Source organism: Dama dama, chromosome 11 (assembly GCF_033118175.1).
Source record: "Dama dama isolate Ldn47 chromosome 11, ASM3311817v1, whole genome shotgun sequence".
Classification (NCBI taxonomy): Eukaryota; Metazoa; Chordata; class Mammalia; order Artiodactyla; family Cervidae; genus Dama; species Dama dama.
This window is the reverse complement of record NC_083691.1, coordinates 78,453,981-78,473,290: the sequence shown is the minus strand read 5'-3', so window position 1 is coordinate 78,473,290 and position 19,310 is coordinate 78,453,981. Positions and strand designations below refer to the sequence as shown.

General features: G+C 49.6%; 1 protein-coding gene across 5 annotated transcripts in view; it reads left to right on the top strand.

The window, feature by feature from the left end:
* MTA3 (metastasis associated 1 family member 3) overlaps window positions 1-12,881 on the top strand; it is a 167,460-nt gene extending 154,579 nt beyond the window's left edge. For 2 of the 5 annotated variants that reach the window (XM_061155518.1, XM_061155517.1), the window contains exon 17: window positions 4,820-4,881. In XM_061155518.1, coding sequence (XP_061011501.1) covers window positions 4,820-4,866 — 47 coding nt within the window. In that variant the 3' untranslated portion in view covers window positions 4,867-4,881. Of the gene's footprint in view, window positions 1-416; window positions 457-4,819; window positions 4,882-8,525; window positions 8,600-9,386 lie in introns of those variants that run through there. The other 3 variants (XR_009694790.1, XM_061155520.1, XM_061155519.1) reach the window with 3 other exon arrangements.
* Window positions 12,882-19,310: the final 6,429 nt, after the last annotated feature.

The window sequence follows — 19,310 nt, the reverse complement described above, 5'->3', positions numbered from 1 at the left end:
GGGGATAGGAGCTATATTAGTGTCAGAGAGAGGGGAGAAAAAAGAAATAGAGAAAAACCACAAACACCTAAAGGTGAGATATGTTTCAATTATATTTCCAGTATCGACTCTGACGCATAGTGAGTGTTCATTAAGTGTTGCCCTGGAATAGGAAATAGTAACCCACTCCAGTATCTTGCCTGGGAAATCCCCTGGACAGGGGAGCCTGGTGGGCTACAGACCATGGGGTTGCAAAAGAGTTGGACATGATTGAGCACGCACACATAACATTATTAATATTTCATCTCCTCCTTTAAAGAAGAGCCATTATTGTTTTATTTTGAAAACTATTAAGTTACCAAAGTTTTTATAGTCAGATGTGAATTGTATATGAATAATGTCAATGCTTTCCTTATAACTTCATTTCTTACCTAAAGGTATGATTCTCAAAACAATGACTCTTGGATTTGCTTAAAGGTAAATGGATATGTTCCAGTGTATATTTGCACATAGACAGGGCCAGTATTTATAAAGAAAAACTACCCTTGTTTAAGTGATTTAGAAAAGTATTCAAGATAAAATTAAGTTTATAAAGAGGGCCCATTTAGCTTCCTGAAGGTTCCTATGATTAGAGACCCTACAGCAAAGGGGATAGAACAGCATCATCCTGAGACAGTGAAGTCTTTTTCAGAGTGAAGGCTGAGTCGGAAAAGACTCCAGAAGGACTGTACAGGTATTTCCTAACCCCCTAAAGAGATGACCCGGGATCACCTCCCTACCTAGTGTCAGATGTTTGTGTTTTGGTATATCAGCGGATCTTCCATTGCACTGCACAGGGACAGCGGGCCTTCCTCTTATGTCTCCATCTTTATCACATGGGGATCTTTGAGAACAGCTTCTGCTGTGTAGTAACGCAGACCAAGGGAGCGTCCGCTGGAGGTGCTCTCACCCTTCCTCTGAGATGGCATGGCTTTTGTCCAGGGGTGCTACGGAAACAGGACTCTGTGTCAGGAAAACCGAAGCAGCAGTTTCAGAAGAGACGCGAGTTTTCAGTGGGATAGAGTCAGGGCCTGTGAGCCAAGGAAACTGATGAACTGATGTACAATAAACTTCTTTTTAATCTGCTCTCCTCCTGCTTATTTCCCCTGAGGTTTGTGAGTATACCGCAGAGTGTTATCTTTCTTATTTGTTTTCTGCGTTGACTAATATAATTTCTCAGTGTCTTTATACAATGAAGGGGGTATCTGATGGGGATGCCTCTAAGTATAATACTATGATCTGGTATGTGAAGACTGTCCTTTGGGCGACTTATTTCTGAAATCAGTGATTCAAGAGCTCCAACTGTTTGCTTCCCACCCTGGGAAACGGGTGGAGGTGAGGCCATTGTACCAGTGAGAGAGCTCTGGGAATGCATCTGCTGTCTTCACAAATCCCAATAAAAATAGACTGCCAGGAGCAGCTGATGGCACTCCTAGGCATGCTTAGGCCCGGGCTGCCTTCTGTCAAACATTTTTCTGTCATTTCAAAAGACTATGATTTTTTTTGAATCTCCTAAAACATTTTTTTTTTTTTTTTTTTGGAAGAACATTGAGTGCTCCTGGACTCACCTCTGGTCTCCTGTTCTCAAGCTATAATGTTAAAACCTGATTAAATATATTAAAGTACCTTCGAGTTTCTTTTTTTCTTCAGTTTTTATAATGGATTATTATGGCCCCAGAGTTTATTGAACGTGAAGCAGTTATAAAAGATTATCTAATGTATCTGGAGAGTTTCAGGACGGTTAAAGCATTATCTGAGGGTAACGGATGTTCTCTCACACTCTGAATCCATAGGAGTGGGGGTTCTGGAGGAAGACTGGCCCAGGTACCTTAGGTGTGAGGAATCAGTACCTTGGTGTTTTGGCGTATTCTGGAAAGATGGCAAGCTGGCCACCTCAGGGTCCATTGCTGGGTTTACTAGTAAATATCACAGTTTCTCCCAGAGAATACTCTGCATCCTGCCCCTGAGGAAAATGCTAGTGCATGAGCCTATAAGTGGTCTAGGTGTCTAGGTTTAAGACTCTCAGCAATATGGAGGGCTTCGCTCGTAGCTCAGTCACTAAGGAATCTGCCTGCAATGCAGGAGACCCTGGTTCGATTCCTGGGTTGGGAAGACCCCCTGGAGAAGGAAATGGCAACCCACTGCAGTATTCTTGCCTGGAGAATCTCATGGACAGAGGAGCTTGGCAGGCTACAGCCTATGGGGTCACAAGAATCAGACACGACTTAGCAACTAAACCACCACCTGCAATATGGAGATTTTAGAAGAGTGACCCAAGTCCTTGGTAGTTACTCAGAGGCCGACAGCTGTGAGAACCAGCTCTGGCTCCCTCAGTAAGTCTGTTTACCTTCAGGGGTCATGCAAGGAAACCTTTGTAACCAGCCTATCCCTGTGAGCTCCCATCCTCAGTGACGTAGAGGGGGAACCTTTGAGAAAGGAAGTCAACCTCTGACTGGAAATCTGAGTCCCGATTTTGAGGGGTAATGATAGATGCTTGGGAAAGGAGAGGGAAGAAGTCAGCAGAGGGAGGGAGCTGCGTCCCTGAGAAGCGAATCTTCCTCAGCAGAGAGTGGACTCATTCACCTGAGGAGCAGTCCACGGCTCCTTGATGCTCCTTTGAAAGCCAGCGGGACATCAGCATTAGATCTTGATGCCCCAGGAAAGTGAAGACCAACTCTAGAAGCCAGCCGATCTAGGCATCCCCCTGCCCAGTCTCTTCAGATCCCGGTGAAGAAGTGAGAAGTCTTCTGAATCTGCAGAGCCCCCAGAGCAAGGACTCCAGAAGATTAGTCACAGCCTCCTTGATTGAGACTCCCACTGGGTTCTTGTTAAGCGTCCCAGCCTTGCTCATTATTTTCCTTCAGTGTTTCTTGTTTTCCCTTCCAGATGACTGAGCACTCTTTAGGCTCAGAAAACATCTGAGTTATAATGTATAGCATTTTCTTCCCTCAACCAAATATTTATTTTTGTCAGCAACTATTTACATATACATGAATATGAAAAGTCATTAATGTAAAACTGAGGAGCAAGCTTGGAGGCAGCTTTGTTAGATGAGCCTCCCTAAGAAGATGTGTGCAGAGACCCTTCCCACAATTGTCCGACTGCAGCTTCAGTGAGTGCCTACAGGCCCTTTGGGGGTCATGAGTGAGTCCTGGGGAAACAGGGCGGTTACATTTAAGGTATCTGGGACCAGACAGCAGAAGAAAGGATCAAGGTACTGGATACTGGACCTCCTACATTGGCTTCTGATTTTCTTGTTTTCCTCCAGTTTTCTTCCCCTGTGTCTTTTTACTCTACTTTCTGCAGAGTACTACTTTACCCTACTTTACATTCCAACCAGGCTTGTCTAATTTCTCCCTAAAAGTTGCCAATTTTTACTTCATGTAGTTTTGAAATTCTGTTATTGGTTATATATGTCGTTGGACTTTTGTATGTCTTTTTGACCTTTTTATCACTAGGAAATGATCCTTTTTACTTCTGTTAATATTCCTCTATTTTGTCTGATATTAAAATGAATGTACCAGTTTTCTTTTTCTCTTGTTTTTAGTTTAAATGAATTTAAAACTCAGAAGATAATGATTCTTAGCGCATCTCAAAAGTCAGCACAGGTTGTTCTAGCACAGATTTTAAATACCCTATAAAGCTTATTTCCATTATCATTTAATTTAAAAACAGCTTTACTGAGGCATAATGGACATTCAGTAAATTATACATATTGAAAATATTCAACTTGATAAGTTTAACATACACACACACACACACACCAGGAACCATCACCATAATCAAGATAATAAACTTGCCTGTCACCCTCAAAAATTTTCTTGCACTCCTTTATAATTGGCCCTCTTGTCCTCCCTATCACCCCCAAGTCATCCCAGGCAGCTGCTGATCTGCTTTTTAACACCATAGATTAGGTTACATTTTCTAGAATTTTATTAAATGGAGTCATGCAATATTTACTCTTTATTTGTCAGTTTGAATAGTGTTTGGAGATCTACAAGTTCACTGATTGTTTTTTCAGCAGTACCGAATCTTCTGTTAATCCATCCAATGAATTATTCATTTCATATTTTGTATTTTTCAGTTTTAGAATTCCCATTTAGGTCTTTGATATTTCTCCTAAAATATACCATATTGTCCCCCACACATCCATCTTTTCCAATGTATTTTTAAAACATACTTATAGTAAATATTTTAAGTCCATATCTGCTAATTCTAACATCTGAATCATCCATTAATTATCTTATACTGACTCTTTTTTTCTTTTGATTATGGGTTGCATTTTCCTGTTTCCCAGGTCTAACAGTTTTTAATGAATACTGGTCAGTGTGGATGATAAGTTGTGGAGACTCAAGATTCTGTTATTTTCCTCAGTAAAGTATGTTTGTTTTTTTTTTTTCTGTAGAGTATTAAGATACGTTCTAACAAGAATTAAATTTGATGATCACCTCTTAAGTCTCCTGCATTGGTAGGAGGGTTCTTTACCACTAGCACCACCTGGCTTTATGAGGGCTTGTCTATTTCAGTTTTGCTCCTAGTTCCATGAGATTTCAGTGGAAAGACCAAGTTGTTTGCCCCATCCTTCTAACTTGGTAGAATTTGAATTCCGAACTCTGTCTTCCCAGCACTGGACAGCTGCTGAGGTTGTTGCTTAGCCTTTTTAAACCTTTTAGCTGATGTTTTCCCGTGGGCTTCTTGGAGTCTCATTTTGTGTGTGAGTAGTTCTGAGATCAGCCAATGATTTGAGGGGAGTGTGTATGTTAATCTGGGGACTCCCCCTTACCTGTGTCCTTCCTTTTAGGATCTCTTCCCTCAATTTCCAGCTGTATTGGCAGCCTTGAGCTCTGATATGTCACTCATTCCTCAGCTCAGTCACACTGCAGCTTTCTGCTGGAACCAAATCCCTCTTGTACTGCATGGAACTGCTCACAGGGGTACTGTTAACAGAGAATCTCACCTAGTCTCGCCTTTTTTCAAGTCATCTCTCTTCCAGTTTATGCTTGATTTTGGTTGCTCTCCACTATCTTCAAACACTTGCTTTTATATTTTATATAGAATTTATCACTGTTTTTGGCTGGAGGGTTAACCCAAGCTAAATTAGCCCACCATTATAGGAAGCAGAATTGAGCTTTTGAGCTGTGGTGCTGGAGATGACTCTTGAGAGTCTCTTAGACAGCAAGGAGATCAAGCCAGTCAATCCTAAAGGAAATCAACCTTGAATATTCATTGAAAGGACTGATGCTGAAGCTGAAGCTCCACTACTTTGACGCACACTGCTTTGATATGAAGAACCGACTCATTGGAAAAGACTCTGATGTGGGGAAAGATTGAGGGCAGGAGGAGAAGGGGACAACAGAGGATGAGATGGTTGGATGGCATCACTGATTCAATGGACATGAATTTGAGCAAGCTCTGGGAGATGGTGAAGGAAAGGGAAGCCTGGCGTGTTGTAGGCTAAGGGGTCGCAAAGCGCTGGACACGACTGAATGACTGAACAACAGGAAGCAGAACTCTTCAGTCCTTCTCCAGCCTCCCTGCCAACTCTGTTGGTTCTCTCAATTTATTTTGAAATAATATACTGTTTGTGTTTTGTGGACACTGTATCTTTCCTTACCTGTCTGAGGATATTAATGATAGTGGTTTCTGTTTCTTGAGTTTTCTTCTCCATGAATAATCCATTCTTCCAATTTGCGTTTTTCTCTGTTTTGGTCTCTAACGGTTGTGTTAGAGGTTTCTTCCTGGTGACCTTTGGTTGTGTAATAGTGTTTAAGTAGGAAACTAAAATCAGATGAGAGCTCTGTGCCTCAGCCTGCAGTGCACTTCACAGAAAGCTGATCAGACCAGGCTGTTTGTTGAGTGGCCCGAGGGTCAGTATCCTCAGGTCTTTTCTGTGGGCTGGGCAGATTTCCCAGAGAAGATGCTTTCCACCTATCTTAGTCCATTCAGGCTCCTGTAACAAAATACTACAGATGGGTACTGTAAACAACAGAAATTTGTTACAGTTCTAAAGGCAGGGAAGTCCATGACCAGGGTGACAGCATAATTGGCTTCTGATGAGGGGCCTGTTCTGGGTTGCAGACTGCTGTCTTCTTGCTGTGTCATCACATGATGAAAGGAGCTAGGGAGCATGTGGGGTCTCTTTTATAAGAACATTAATCCCACTCATGAGCTTCCCAGGAGGTGCTAGTGGCAAAGAATTCATCTGCCAATGCAGGAGACACAGACAGGGGTTTTATCCCTGGGTGGGGAAGATCCCCTTGAGTAGGAAATGGCACCCTATAACAGTATTCTTTTTTTTTAAAGTCTTTATTGAATTTGTTACAATATTGCTTCTGTTTGTTTTTTTGGCTGCAAGGCATGTGGGATCTTGGCTCCCTAACCAGAGATCGAACCTGCACCCCCTGAATTGGAAGGCAAAGTCTTAACCACTGGACCACCAGGGAAGTCCCCCTATTACAGCATCCTTGCCTGGAAAGTTCCATGAGCAGAGGAGCCTGGCAGGCTCCAGTCCATGGGGCTGCAAAGAGTCGGACATGACTGAGCATGGCACAGCAGTCCCATTCATAAGGGTTAGGCCCTCATGACCTAAGTCCTTCCCAAAGGTTCTGAATTCTAATGCCATCACATTGGGCATTAGGACTTCAACATATGGATTTTGTGGGGACACAAACATTCAGACCACAGCATAGTCTCTTTTTCAGAGGATGAAGTTTTGGCTACCTGCTTTCTGGGAGCTCAAGGGGAAGAAGGCTGGAGGTCTTATCATTCAGTGGATATGCGTTCACGGGATCCCTCAGTCTGGGCACTGGCAGCCCTGCTTGGTGCCTTGTGTTCCCTAGGCCCGCAGCCCCCTATTTGGTCCTCTTTAGAGAATAACTGTCCAGACTTGTGGGAGGTGGGCAGCTGCCGAGGGGTGTGGAGTCAGGAGAGCTTCTAGGAGTCCAGCAACCTCAGACAGCTTTCAACTGATCTCTGCTGCAGTCTCCCCTCCCCCACCCCCCTCCACGTGTCTGGTATCCATTCCTGAGCTGTTTTGTGCACACTGGACAGCTTTTCACACTGCCAGCTTCAGGTTTGGCTTTCTTGAATGCATGGGCTGTTATCGCTTGTTTATCTGTTTTCCAGACTCTAGAATCCTGATGGTGGTTTCTCCTCTGGGTTTCAGAAGGGGAAGAAATTAACTCAGATACTGGTAGCTGGAAACCTTAAAAAAAAAATTGTTTCTAGCGCAGCAGTTGGTTAGAGTAAAGAACCTCCAAGTCCAGGGACTTTAAGTATGTGTGTGTGTGTGTGTGTGTGTGTGTGTGTTAATTGCTCAGTTGTGTCTAACTCTTTGAGACCCTGTGGACTGTAGTCCGCTAGGTTCTTCTGTCCATGGAATTTACCAGGCAAGAATACTGGAGTGGTTGCCATTCCCTTCTCCAGCAGATCTTCCCGACCCAGGGATCGAACCCGGATCTCCTGCTTTGCAGGTAGATTCTTTACCATTTGAGTCACCAGGGAAGCCCTTTAAGTACTTATGAAAAGTCAAAGCAAAAGGGAAAATTTTGTAAAAATAATAATAAGTGCTTATGAATCAGAGTTAGTATAGACAAAAGTAGCAAATGTAGATTGATGCATATGAGATTTTATTTATAAAGTGTAAACAGAAATGATCTGGGCTACATCATCTAGGAAGGAGACCTGAGAATGGGCGTAGATCTCTTTCTGGGGCCCTGTGTATCTGGGACCCTTCACGGGGCTCTGGTTCCCTGCTACGAGGAAATGCAGCGGGGCTGAGGAAGCTTTGAGCAGGGAGACATGTTGGTGTTACAAGCGCAGGTGGTAAGCACTGGGATGCTTCAGCCCAGAATGCAAGAGGTGACATATCTCAGCTTAAAACCATGGCCAGTGTGGAGAAGGCAGGTGTGAACCTGGATGCCAGGTACTGAGCTGGTGGGAGGAGAGGGTTGCTCTCAAACCTGGAGCAGGTAAGCTTAGCTCAAATAGAAGAAAGCACAGTTTACCATGGTAGGCCAGATACTTTGGGAACTATTTACAAGTGACTCTTCGGGCAGATGGCTTAATTCCATAGGTGGGTGGATAAACGAATGGCAGCGTGGTCCCCTCCACCTCTCCCCACACACACACACACACACGAGAGGCTTCTGAGAAATACTGGAGATACTGACACACACATAACCCATAATTTAGACACTGCAGAGAGCAGCGTGCTCTCACTGGGATGGATGGAGAATGGGGCAGCTTAGAGTAGCAGGAAGAACTCTACCTGAATTAAGAAGATCTGAGTTCAAATCCTGACTCCTCAACTTCCTCGCCATGCGGCCTTGAGCAAGTGCCTAACCTTGCTTACCCTCACAAGTTTCTGGTGAAAGCTTGTTCCATAACCTGTGGAACAAAGCAGGTTAGCCCAGTCCTGAACTGAACTGGCTGGGTTTTTAATTGGACACATACTTGCTGAGCCCTCTCAAATACCAGGCTGTGTGCATATATCTCCCCTATTCTAGAAAGGCTCATGAAGTGAAGGCGCAGCTCTGCTCTATCCTGCAGACCTTCCTCAGGATGGCGGGAGGCTGTGAAGGTGAGCGTCCCTGTCCCCTAGCCCTGTGTCCTCTCCCGGTTGCAGAGCATGTGATGGGAGAGAGTATCCAGGCCCTGCCTTGGCCCGAGCCCCTGATCCTGTCTCAGCAGACACCCCCCCAGTTCCCTCCTAGCCACTTACCTAGTAAACAGGCAAAAGTTTTCACAAGCTACTGTGTGACACCAGATGGTGACAGTGTGGTTGGCCAGCACTTCCACTTCTCATTCCCTTGTTTCTCTTGAGAGTCTCTAGATGTGCAGCTCTGGAACAGGAGAGTTGAAGTTTTGAGGGGGAAGTGGGGGCATTGGGAAGGAGGGACATTGTGACACAGTGGGTGTTTGGGGTCACTCCCCTCCTACGGAAAAATATGTCCCTAGCTTCCGAGTGCCTACATCATATGATTAATTATGGTCACCTCAAATCAGGGCATGCCTCCTGGAGGCCTGTTGCGTTCCCCATTCCCTAGCGTCCGGCTAGAGAGGTTCCACGATGTTGCTCCAGTATGCGTGTCAGCACTTGCCTGCCTGGCTGGTGACCACTGCACCTGCCCTTCCAGACTCCAGCTGTCAAGATACCTCAATGTCACTCACAGATTTTCGTGGCCTCAATTAAACTTTCCTTTGGTCCACCCTTGAATGACATTGCGAGCTTTATTTGAGTCAATGCCCAGCCTCCTTTCCTTGAAGGCTGTGATGATGGTGGTGGGAGGTCTGATCCATCCTTCCTCTCCCCTCGCCTCTGCCATCAGCACCTGTCTAACTTCGACCCTGTTTCTTTCCTTTTCCAGAACTCACATGCTGCGTGTCAGACTGAGCTATTGCTGTTTAACCCTATAATCCAAGACTTGCTACACTGTCCTGCTGATGTCCATAGCCATGCCCAGGAAGGAGGCGGCCCCATTCCCAGCGTATCCCGGGGGAGACCTCCGCGTGCACCCCACGGAGCCTTGACCAGGCCGGGGAAGAGACTGTAGGAGCACACGTCCCCACAGCTGCGTCTCCTCTTGTGAATCAGTGTCCCCTTGCTTTCCTCTAGAGGCCTCGCTGCCCCAGAGCGGGACCTGCCTGGGGAATTGAGGGGCTGGGGGAGCTACTCCGAGACCTCCTTCTCCGGCACTCTGAACCCCGGGCACCGCGGCTCCGGGGCAGTGGGGCTGCTGCAGGCTCAGAGCCGCTGCCGCCCTGCATGTGCCAGCTTCGCTCTGTTGTCGGCTGTGTCAGTGTGGACTCGAGGGATAATACGGCATGTTTCTAAATGGATTTTTCTTAAGAAATGTGCCATTGTTGATGTAGTTCAGGATGTTCCCCCCATCCCAGCTGTCACTGTCCCTCGGCTTTTTCTCAGTAGGCTTCATTCCCCATTTTTTTTAGTGGGGAAATTTTGTCCTTCACCCCCTGCATCCTGTATTTGCCCCCTACCTTCATCCCTCCCAGGTACAGAATTACCTGTGGTTCTGACAAAAGATAAGCAAATCGTCTTTGGGAAGCCTGTGGACTCTCTATCTCATCCGTTCTTTGTTGTTGGAAAGAGGCTGGCATTCTCTTGGTTCTGCTTAGTCCCAGGCAGTCCAGCGAGAGCAGGTATTAACGTGAGCTGAGCGTGTGTATCACGGTGACCAGCCGTCATGTCCTGCCCTGTTCCTTCACAGCCAAACCAGCCGCTGCAGCCAGGTTGGTCCTTCTAGGACTCTCATTCATCCAGGTTAATTTTAAGCAGGTGGAGTCTGTGTGGCCTGTAAGGTGAAGTAAGAGAGCTGTGTCTGCAGGTGAGTCTGTGTGGAAGCCCCGCCTCCACCACCCTGGCAACCCGGCCATTTCTGTGAGCACCTGTGCCTAGACCCCCGGAGACCTGTCTGTGACCCTGTTTCTGCTGTCTGCCCTGGTACAGGCCCTGCCGGCATCACAGGGGGGCCGTTCTGCCCTCTGTGTACACAGCTGCGGGGACAGGAAAAACTTAATGCCCCATTTGCTCCCCGAGCAGATGTGAGTCTGCTGCTTCCCTGCCTTTGTTTGCAGGGACAGGCTGCAGGGCACAGGGTCACAGCAGCATGAAAGACAATGGGAGTGTGGCCTCCCTGCGGCCCCTGGAGCGTGCGGCCAGAGACAAAATGGGTGGCTGACAGCAGGTGCCTCGAAAGGCCAGCTGCCTGCAGGACAAAGTATCTCCAAATGAGCTGAATGCCTCCCCCTCCGCCACCCAGGCAGAGTGAGGTTTCCCTAAAATGACCATGACGCTCCAGATGTCTGGTCATCGCAGGCTGGGCTCAGCTCAGCAGAGGACGTGATGCATGATGACTGAGGGTGATGCTCGAAGCACGCGCTGCCTTTTCCTTTTCCAGTCTCGCAGGCTTCTCTCCCCAGGAGGGGTTGGCTCTCATCTTAGTTTTTGAGGGATGACCCCGGGGACATTCTCACCACTGCCAACTCTTGGAGCTGTTCCAGGTTTTGGCTTGGGGCCCCATGGGTGGGCCTGTGTCGGATGCTCAGTGAGCCGGGTGGGGTGGCAGACATTGCCCTCAGGGTCCCACAGAGAAGCTCCTTCTGTAAAGCCCCAGGGGGAGAGAAGGCAGCCGGTTCTTGCATCACCAGCCACGTGCCACGTCCTCTAAAGAAAGAGACGCAACCAAGCTGTGTCCCCATGCCCTGCCCTGCATTTGCTGCGATAGATACAGAACATGGAATGGTTCCTTCACATTGTCCCTGTCCTCTCCTGACCCACATGGGACCATGACTCGTGGTTAAAGGAGCCATTAGCCGCCGTGACTTTGCTGCCAGCTTGTTGGGGAGAGACCCTCCTTCCCCAGGCCAGGAGCTTTGGAGGCCGGGGCCAGGCCGGGGCTGCAGGAAGAACAGGGAGGCCCAGGCCAGCTCCAATTCATGCTTAAATGTGGGACAAGTACACCCCAACAGCTCTCCCATCACTGTGTGGTGAAAACTCCGGGTTCCGCAGCCCTGCCCTCCTACGGGAGGGTTCCTGGCTAAGATCTCAGGCTCCCACTTCATCTCGGGAAAGCCCCCCAGCACTGAACCTTTGGGGACTGGAGGATGGACGCCAAGGAGCCTCTAGTATCTGTCACTGCCGAGGGAGCAGTTGGTGCCGAGAGGCTTTCCTGGCCAGCCCCTTTGTTGGGGCCACAGTGTCACTGCTGTGGGTGTCAGTGGCACGTCAGCACTGTGAGCAGCGAGCGTGTGGGTGACACGCAACACCCAGCTGCAGGTTTCCCAGCAGACGTGCCCAGGGCTGCCGTGCACCCTCGGAGAAGGACACTGAGGCCCGAGAGTCGGCCTCCCTTCCCCCGTCACCCCCACCCACCCCGCAGTGGAGCAGGAGAGGACACAACTGCTTCCTAGCTTGCCTTTCGTGATTCTACCTTGTCCACAGCCTGGGTTCTATCAGTCAGCATCCAACCAAGAAAACCAGAGAAGTCTATTTAAAACAGAGGGGTTTTAATCCAGGAAATTGTTTAAATGAGAAAGAAGAAGGCCTGAGACACTACTGAGGGGTAACCAGAAACGGGGACCCACAGAGCTGGTGGGACCAGATCCTCAGGGTCAGGCCACTAGGTGGGGCCTGGGTCTGCAGAGGGCCTACGTGGTGGGAGCTGAAGCCATGAAGAGACCTGGGCCCTGCCAGAAACATACCCCCCATGCCCCGCCCCAGGCAAAGAGGGAGCAGAATTAGCCTGGCTTCTCCCTTCCCTATGCCCTCCAGATTTCTGCGTTAGCTAAATGCAGCTGGAAGCCAGCTGACCTGGGAGCTTGGGACAGGCCACCTGCAGTCAGTTCCCCAGCTCTTAGAGCAGAGCAGCGGAAGGCAAGTGGTGGGTCAGAGGGCAAGCAGTCCCAGGACATGTGTGGCCTTGGTCCGCTCTCTGTCACGTCCAAGCCCACTGTGGATTCCCCATGCTGTCCCAAGACCCCGGTGAGTGGAGGTGGAGGTAGCTGCCCTGGTGGGTTTCTGTAGGTTCTCTTTGACTCTGCTTGGGAGGAAAGTGCTTTGGGGAGGTGGGGGAGGGGTTTTATTCATAACAGTTATCCCAGTTCTCCTTTGGGAGAATTTACTCATTTAGCAGACCCACCTCGCCTGTCCCCTCAGGGAGGCTGTGTCCCAGTGTTCTGTCCATCCCAGCCCATTCCTCTTCCCCCAGTCTCTGGTTTCTCTACTGGAGAACACCCACCCAGACCACGCATCAATGGTCATGAGTGTTTCCCCAGGATAATTCATTCAGCGTGTGCTATTACAGAGTGGTCTGTCTGTAAGTAGATGTCATCCACTGATCAATTTGTATCCTGTTTCCAATAAACTTCTGGAAATTCTGCCTGGTTTTATGCTGCCCTTTGCTGGGACAGTGGCTCAGCTGTAAGGCTGGGTGCAGGGGCAGGCCCCCCAGCCCCCAGTCCTAGGTGCTTCCTCCCCTGTGTGGCTCTGGGACCAGGCCCATTAGTCTGACATCCCCACCCCAGCTACACGGAGGTGCTCGGAGGCCTTTCCCCAAGGTTGGCACTTTCTTCTCTCATAAGCCACAGTCTGAGGACATGGCGGTTTCATGAGGCTGAGCTGCGCCAGGGGTGGCTTTGACCCTGTGTCCCCTAGGCCTGGATGTGGGAGAAGCCCCAGACAGACCTCTCTCCATCAATCCCCTTTGCACTGCCGTGCTAGAGTCAGGTGGCGGGGACACGTGCGGGGCCGCTCCCATGGTGATGTGCTGCACTCCATCCAAGGGGTTGACAGGAAGGCTCCCGTGCCAGTGAGGTGGGTGCAGGAGCTGCAGGTGACACAGATGAAGTCCAGCGCCCTCGTCTACATCCCACCCTCCTCAGCTCTGAGAGTTGGAAACCAACATGTCTGAGTTGACCTAAAGGCATCAGGAGCCTGAACCGAATGCCCAGCATCCTTCAGTGTTTCCCAGGCCCCTGAGTGTGAAGGCAGCTTGGTAGAAATTACTCTCTATTGAGTATTTTACTGGTTCAAACCTTTTTGACTGCGGTGTAGACTCTGCCTCAGTGGCTGTACTGGGGCCATCATTGTAGGCTCCCTGGGACACCTCCAGCCTGTGTTTTTGAAGTATGCCTGTTTGCAACCCTTGTTTGCTAAGACTTGAGACAGATGTAAAAAAAAGAGAGACTGAATTCCTTCCTTTCAAGAGGTTCACTAGAGAAGCAAGATATCCATGCGCGATGTTATAAGACACTAGAAAAGGTTGTAGAGGGGGCAAGGCCCTGCCAGTCCTTGCAGAAGTCCCAAGAGAAGAGGGCTCAGCAAGGCTGGATGGGGCAGAGCGGGCTCTGTGGAAGCAGAGGGACCCTCAAAGTGCAAGCCAGCAGCCCTGTTTCTGTGAAACCCCTAACGCCCTGGTTCTTGGTGTCTTTTTATTAAGACTTAATCCTGATTCAAGTGTCTCCCTCTTTCTGGAAGCTCACCTGTAGAGTGTCATGTGCCGTCTTTCAAGGGATCCCAGCCTTAAGTTCCATTGCCAGGACTGGGTTTTTATAGTCAAGAGGTTTCCATTTGTTCTGCTCTTGCTCCCAGACTAACTGCAGGGGGTCACTGGAGGAAACCATTTAGCCTGCAGGGACCACCCCAGAGGTGTGAGTGACACCCTCACCAGGCCTCTCTGGGCTGCTTGCTGAGCTGGCCCATTTATATGTCCTTTGGGAGCTTGTTTTCTTATTCCCAGAACCAGCTGTTCTAACCCTTGGTTACCCCTGAAGCTCTCACCCCCTGAGAGCCAAGTCTTCAAAGAATCCCTTCACCTGTGTTCCCCTTCACTGCAGGACCTTCCACCAGCCCGTGGAGGTGCCCTTCGGCCTCTAGAGAACCCTCCTGGTACTCACATGTTGGATTATTTCCCGCCCCCCTCTCCCTCCTTAGAGGCTTGCAGTAGAGTGTCTTGACTCAGGCCAGACTGCCACTTACTACTGGATGACCCTGGGCAAGTTACTCAACCTCTCTGTGCCTCAGTTTATTCGTCTGTAAGATGGGATCATAGTAGGTACCTCACAGAACTAACTAAATTAGTGTGTGTAAAGTGTTTCGCATGGGGCCTGGGACAGAGTGTTTGTTATTGCTCTGTCATCATCCTCTCCCCGCTGCCCTCATCTTCACCCTCTCTCCCTTCTCAGGCTGCTTAAACTTCCTCATCCAGTCAACAGAACAAAACAGGCAAACCACCACAGGTCCTCTCTTAGCTTCGCCTGAAGCTCTTGTCTTATCTCCCTTTACTAGCAAACTTGTTTAAAGAAGAAAGACTTGTCTCCATTCCTTGAAGTCTCATTAATTTCTCAGTACAGGCCTTTATGGCTTCCATTCTGCCCCACCCCAGCCACCCACTGCGATTGCCATCGTAAGGTCACCAGAGACCTCCTAATTGCTACATCCAGCCCATCTTGCGGTCACCCTCTTTGAGCTTTCTTGAGCACTTGATGTGGTTGTCATCATGTTACTTGTCTTTGTTACTCTTCATTACACTCACTCCTTTATTCTCTACCCAGAGCAACACTGAGCCACATTCAGATATTACTTAGAGTCATTTCCCAGGGTTTTTTACAAAGATAAATTTCAGAATAGTGGTAGTCCCCTGCGAGAAGAAATCACTTTCCTTAATTTGGTGTTTCTCATTCCAGTGTATGATTTTATACAATGACTACATATGTATGAATCCATAACCAAAATGGAACATTTTGCATATAATTAAATTTTATGCAGACAATAACCTATCACTTCTTGAAAAGCTATTTTTAATAGCACAGACTATGCTGTGTTAATCCAGGGTGTCAGTACAGGAAGCTTGACCAGACAGTGTCAGACACACACGTTGGTTCTCACATCAGCTTTCTTCAGCATGCAATTAGGAATTTTGAAAATACTGAGGCACTTTGCCGTCTGTCTGGGTATTTTATGTTTGGCTTTTACCGTCGTAAAAGATGGCTGTAGTGTATTCCTTTTTTTTTTTTACTTCTTTCATGCTCTTTTTTAAATTGCTGCATTCCTGATTTCCTTCCTATTTAAAGGTTTCTTCTGGGCATTTCACCAGGTCTTCCTTTGTGTGTCCTTTACTTGTGTGGATTTTGTTTTTAAGGATGGTTCTTGGTCCTCTTCACTCTTCCCCAGGTGACCTCATCCATTCCTTGTAAGAGGTCAGCCCCCACTAGTGAGAGGAAGAGTCTGAAATGCTGTTTCCAGTCCTAAATGTGCCGCTATACTTACTTGCCTGCAGGTCCTCCAAGCTCCTCCAACTTGTCTTAACTGTATCTTCTCCTCTGAACCTCCTGCAGCCCCTGTTTCTCCAGTATGTCACTCGCCAGCCGTCAGCCACAGAGTCACCTCTCTTCCTGACCTGGGCTGCGCCTATCTGTACCTGTGTGCTGTCTGCCGCTGCCCTTGCTTGGAACACAGACTGTTTCCTACTCAGGTTGTCTCCCCTACCCCTCACCAGTCTGTCCAACTGTTACCAGAGTAACTACTGATCAACATGTAAGACTGGGGTTTCCCTGGTGGTTCAGTGGGTTAAGAATCCACCTGCCAATGCAGGAGACACAGGTTCGATCCCTAGTCCAGGAAGATTCCGAAATCCTGCAGGCAACTAAGCCCGTGAACCGTAACTACTGAGCCCACATGCCCTAGAGCCCATGCTCCACAAGAGAAGCCACTGCAATAAGAAGTCTGCGCACCGCAACTAGAGGATAGCCCCATGCTCGCCGCAACTAGAAAAAGCCCGAGTGTAGCATTGAAGACCCAGCCAAAAAAGGAAAATAAGCAAGGCTGACCATCGTTGACTTCTTGGAAACCTCACACACACTTGCTTTCCTGCTGGATTGTCCTGAGCTCGCAGGGCCCAGCCCGCCTCTCCTGCTGTCCCCTAACTCCATCCCTAGGCTTCCTGCTCCCTTGGCTCGTTGCTCTCCTCACCCTCCCCGTGCCCACCGGCTCTTCTCACAGCTCCGTGCCCTTGTTCACGCCCTTCCCTCTGCCGTGGGTGTGTTGCCTTTGCTCCTTTCCTCGTCCTCCACATGAAGCGCACACGCACCCCTCACTCCCGCACTCCCACCCCAACCCTGTGCTGCCGTGCTCATTGGTGTGTGACTTCCTCGAGATCCCCCTGGCGTGGGTTGCCTCTGACCCATTTGCAGGTCTGTCTCTCCCAGGCTTGGCCCAGAGGCGCTCAAGGTCAGAGGCGAATCATCTGCCTTTGTGGCTTGGGGTCTGGGCCATGGTGTGTGCCTAGCAAATGCGTGATTAGTGGCTTCAGGCCTGTCAGCCCCATCATGCCCGCCTGCCCCCTGCACATGAGTCCCTGGGGTAAAGTCACGGAAGCCATTTTTTCATCCCTTAGGGGGTCAGCGGGTCACATGAGAAAGAGGACAGACGTGCTGCCTAACACGTACACTGAAAAGTGCAGTCCACCCCAAGGGACTGAAATGCTGCTTAGAATCCAAATGTAGGAAATAGGGTCTTTACTCAGCCTGTCTCCAGCCTACCTTATACCACCATGGCGGCTACTCTCCCATCTGTAGAAAACCCTGCCCTTCAGCAGTTTGCTCTCTCCCCCACCACCTCCCTGATCCTTTCTTACCCCCTTTCCCTTCCCCTCACCCCTATAATAACTCTAGTCCTCATTCAGTGCTCAACATATGAGGTATTTCCATCTCCAACCCCTGGAGTTGAGCAAGGGCCAGGATCACTGTTCCCATTTCACAGATGGAGAACCAAGTCCGGGAGGGGGGTTTACTGTGGGTCGGGACCAAGGTTAGGACCAAGGGGTCCTTCCATGCAGGGAGAGTGTGAAGGCAGCCTGAAGCCCCATTTCTCTCCCTTATGGGGACACCCAGACCCCCTTTAGAGAGTGCCTCGTCAGTGGGGAGAGCGGCCGTCAGCTTCAAGGTGAGGGGCAGGGAGGACCCAGGGCAGGTGCAGGGTTGTGGGCCCAAGACCTGTGATCAGCATCCACCTGGGACTCCTCGAGGGGAAGAGACGGCAGTGACAGGCTACGGGGACCGTCAAGTCATTTCTCTCACATGAAGTCAGGCGAGTGAGCCCAGCTCCTGAGGGGCGAGAGGACATGGCGGTGTGGAGGGGAAGGGGCCAGGGAAGGGAGGACCAAGGAAAGGGAGGCAGAGGGAGCCCCGCTGGCCACTAGAGCTGGTCAGCCACCAGACAGGTACAAACGCGGGGAGAGACGGTGCCAGAAGGAAGGTGCCGGGTGCTCACGCAGAGCACAGTATATGTTAGTGCCCCCTGGAGGTGGGGGCTTCACGAGAAAGTGCTTAAATCCCAGACTCCAGGAGCATTTTGGTCTGACTTAGAAATGACGAATCTCAGGCCAAGGGTGGCCAGCTCCTTCCCGTGGCAGCAGAGGGTGGGGAGTCCTAGGAGTGGCTCTACAGTGAGAGGCAACAGCAGAGTGGAGGGGTGGAGCAGGGTCCATGTAGGGCAGAGATGCCCGAGGAGCCCCCTGGAGGGACCCAGGTGGCACAGCCCTTTCCATCACTTGGTTTGGCTCCTCAGTATCTCTGTGGGTTTCTGACAGTAGTTGGTGAGTTTTCAGGAATGGGAAAAGTGGATGGAGACACACTGGGAGGTGGGTTTTAATACCCACCCAACTTGTCCCCCAGGCCACCTCCCCCTGCCTGACACATTCCATCTCCCACCATAACATCCACATGGCATCCATGTACCTCCCTCGTGGGACATGGGTGACTCTCCTCGGATTGGCCACCACTCTTGAGGACTTTTAACTGAGGAAGGGCATCCCTGTCCATGATATCAGAGGGTTGGGCTGAGAGGATGAAAACAGGTGGGGAGAGTGGGCTTGCTCCCATTGTCAGACCCTGTATCTGAGGGCCAGGGGTCTGTGACTGGGGTGATGAGTAGGGAACACATCCCAGGTTCCCCTCAGTGGGGAGAGGGTGTGTGTACTGGGGGCAGATGTTCATTCTCCTGAGATGGCTAGGGCTGGGAACATATGGGGTTCAAGAGGAGCATATTTGGGGGCTTTAGTGACCTCTGAATAGTCCTTTGGAAGCCTTTGAAAGTCATGCACCCCCAATGACTTCCACTGTGGACAGTAGGGAAAACCACTACACGTGCCCCACCCCCTAAAAGAAACCCTTATTTCATGCCAGGTATACATCTTGCGCCTGGGGAGCCCCAGGTCAACAGATGGGTTAGCCCAGATGGTCTCAGATGTTGATACAGGCATATGGAATAGAACAGGAAGGAGGAGAGGTGGGCAAGATGGCTCTGGTCCTGGGGGAGGGCAGTGAGCTGGCCCTGGTGAACGGAGGCCTCTTCCTGTCCTGGTGGGTAGCAGTCACCACAGGTTCCAGGGCCAGGGAAGGGTACTTGGGGCTAAGAAAAGCCAGGGGAGGGGGTCCAGGAGCCTGAACTGGGGGAGATGATAACTCCCCAGGCTGAAGATCCCCACATTGTCCCAGAGGAGAGCAGGGTGGGGGCCTCCTGGGGATCCAGGTGGGCCACCCATCCTGGGAGCCTGAGGACCTCTCCCGGGGAGTGTTCTGACTTTAAGGACATATGGGGCTCTAGGATTCCTGTGGAAGGATGGTGCCCTGGATAGCTTCTCCACTCTGTCCCCAGAGTGTCCCTTAATCTTGGGGAACTCAGTTTGAACCCTCCTGATGCCAGATGAACCTGCAGATACTTACTGATTTTCCTTAGATCATTTGAGATAGGCTTGCATTTTCAAAAGGAAGTT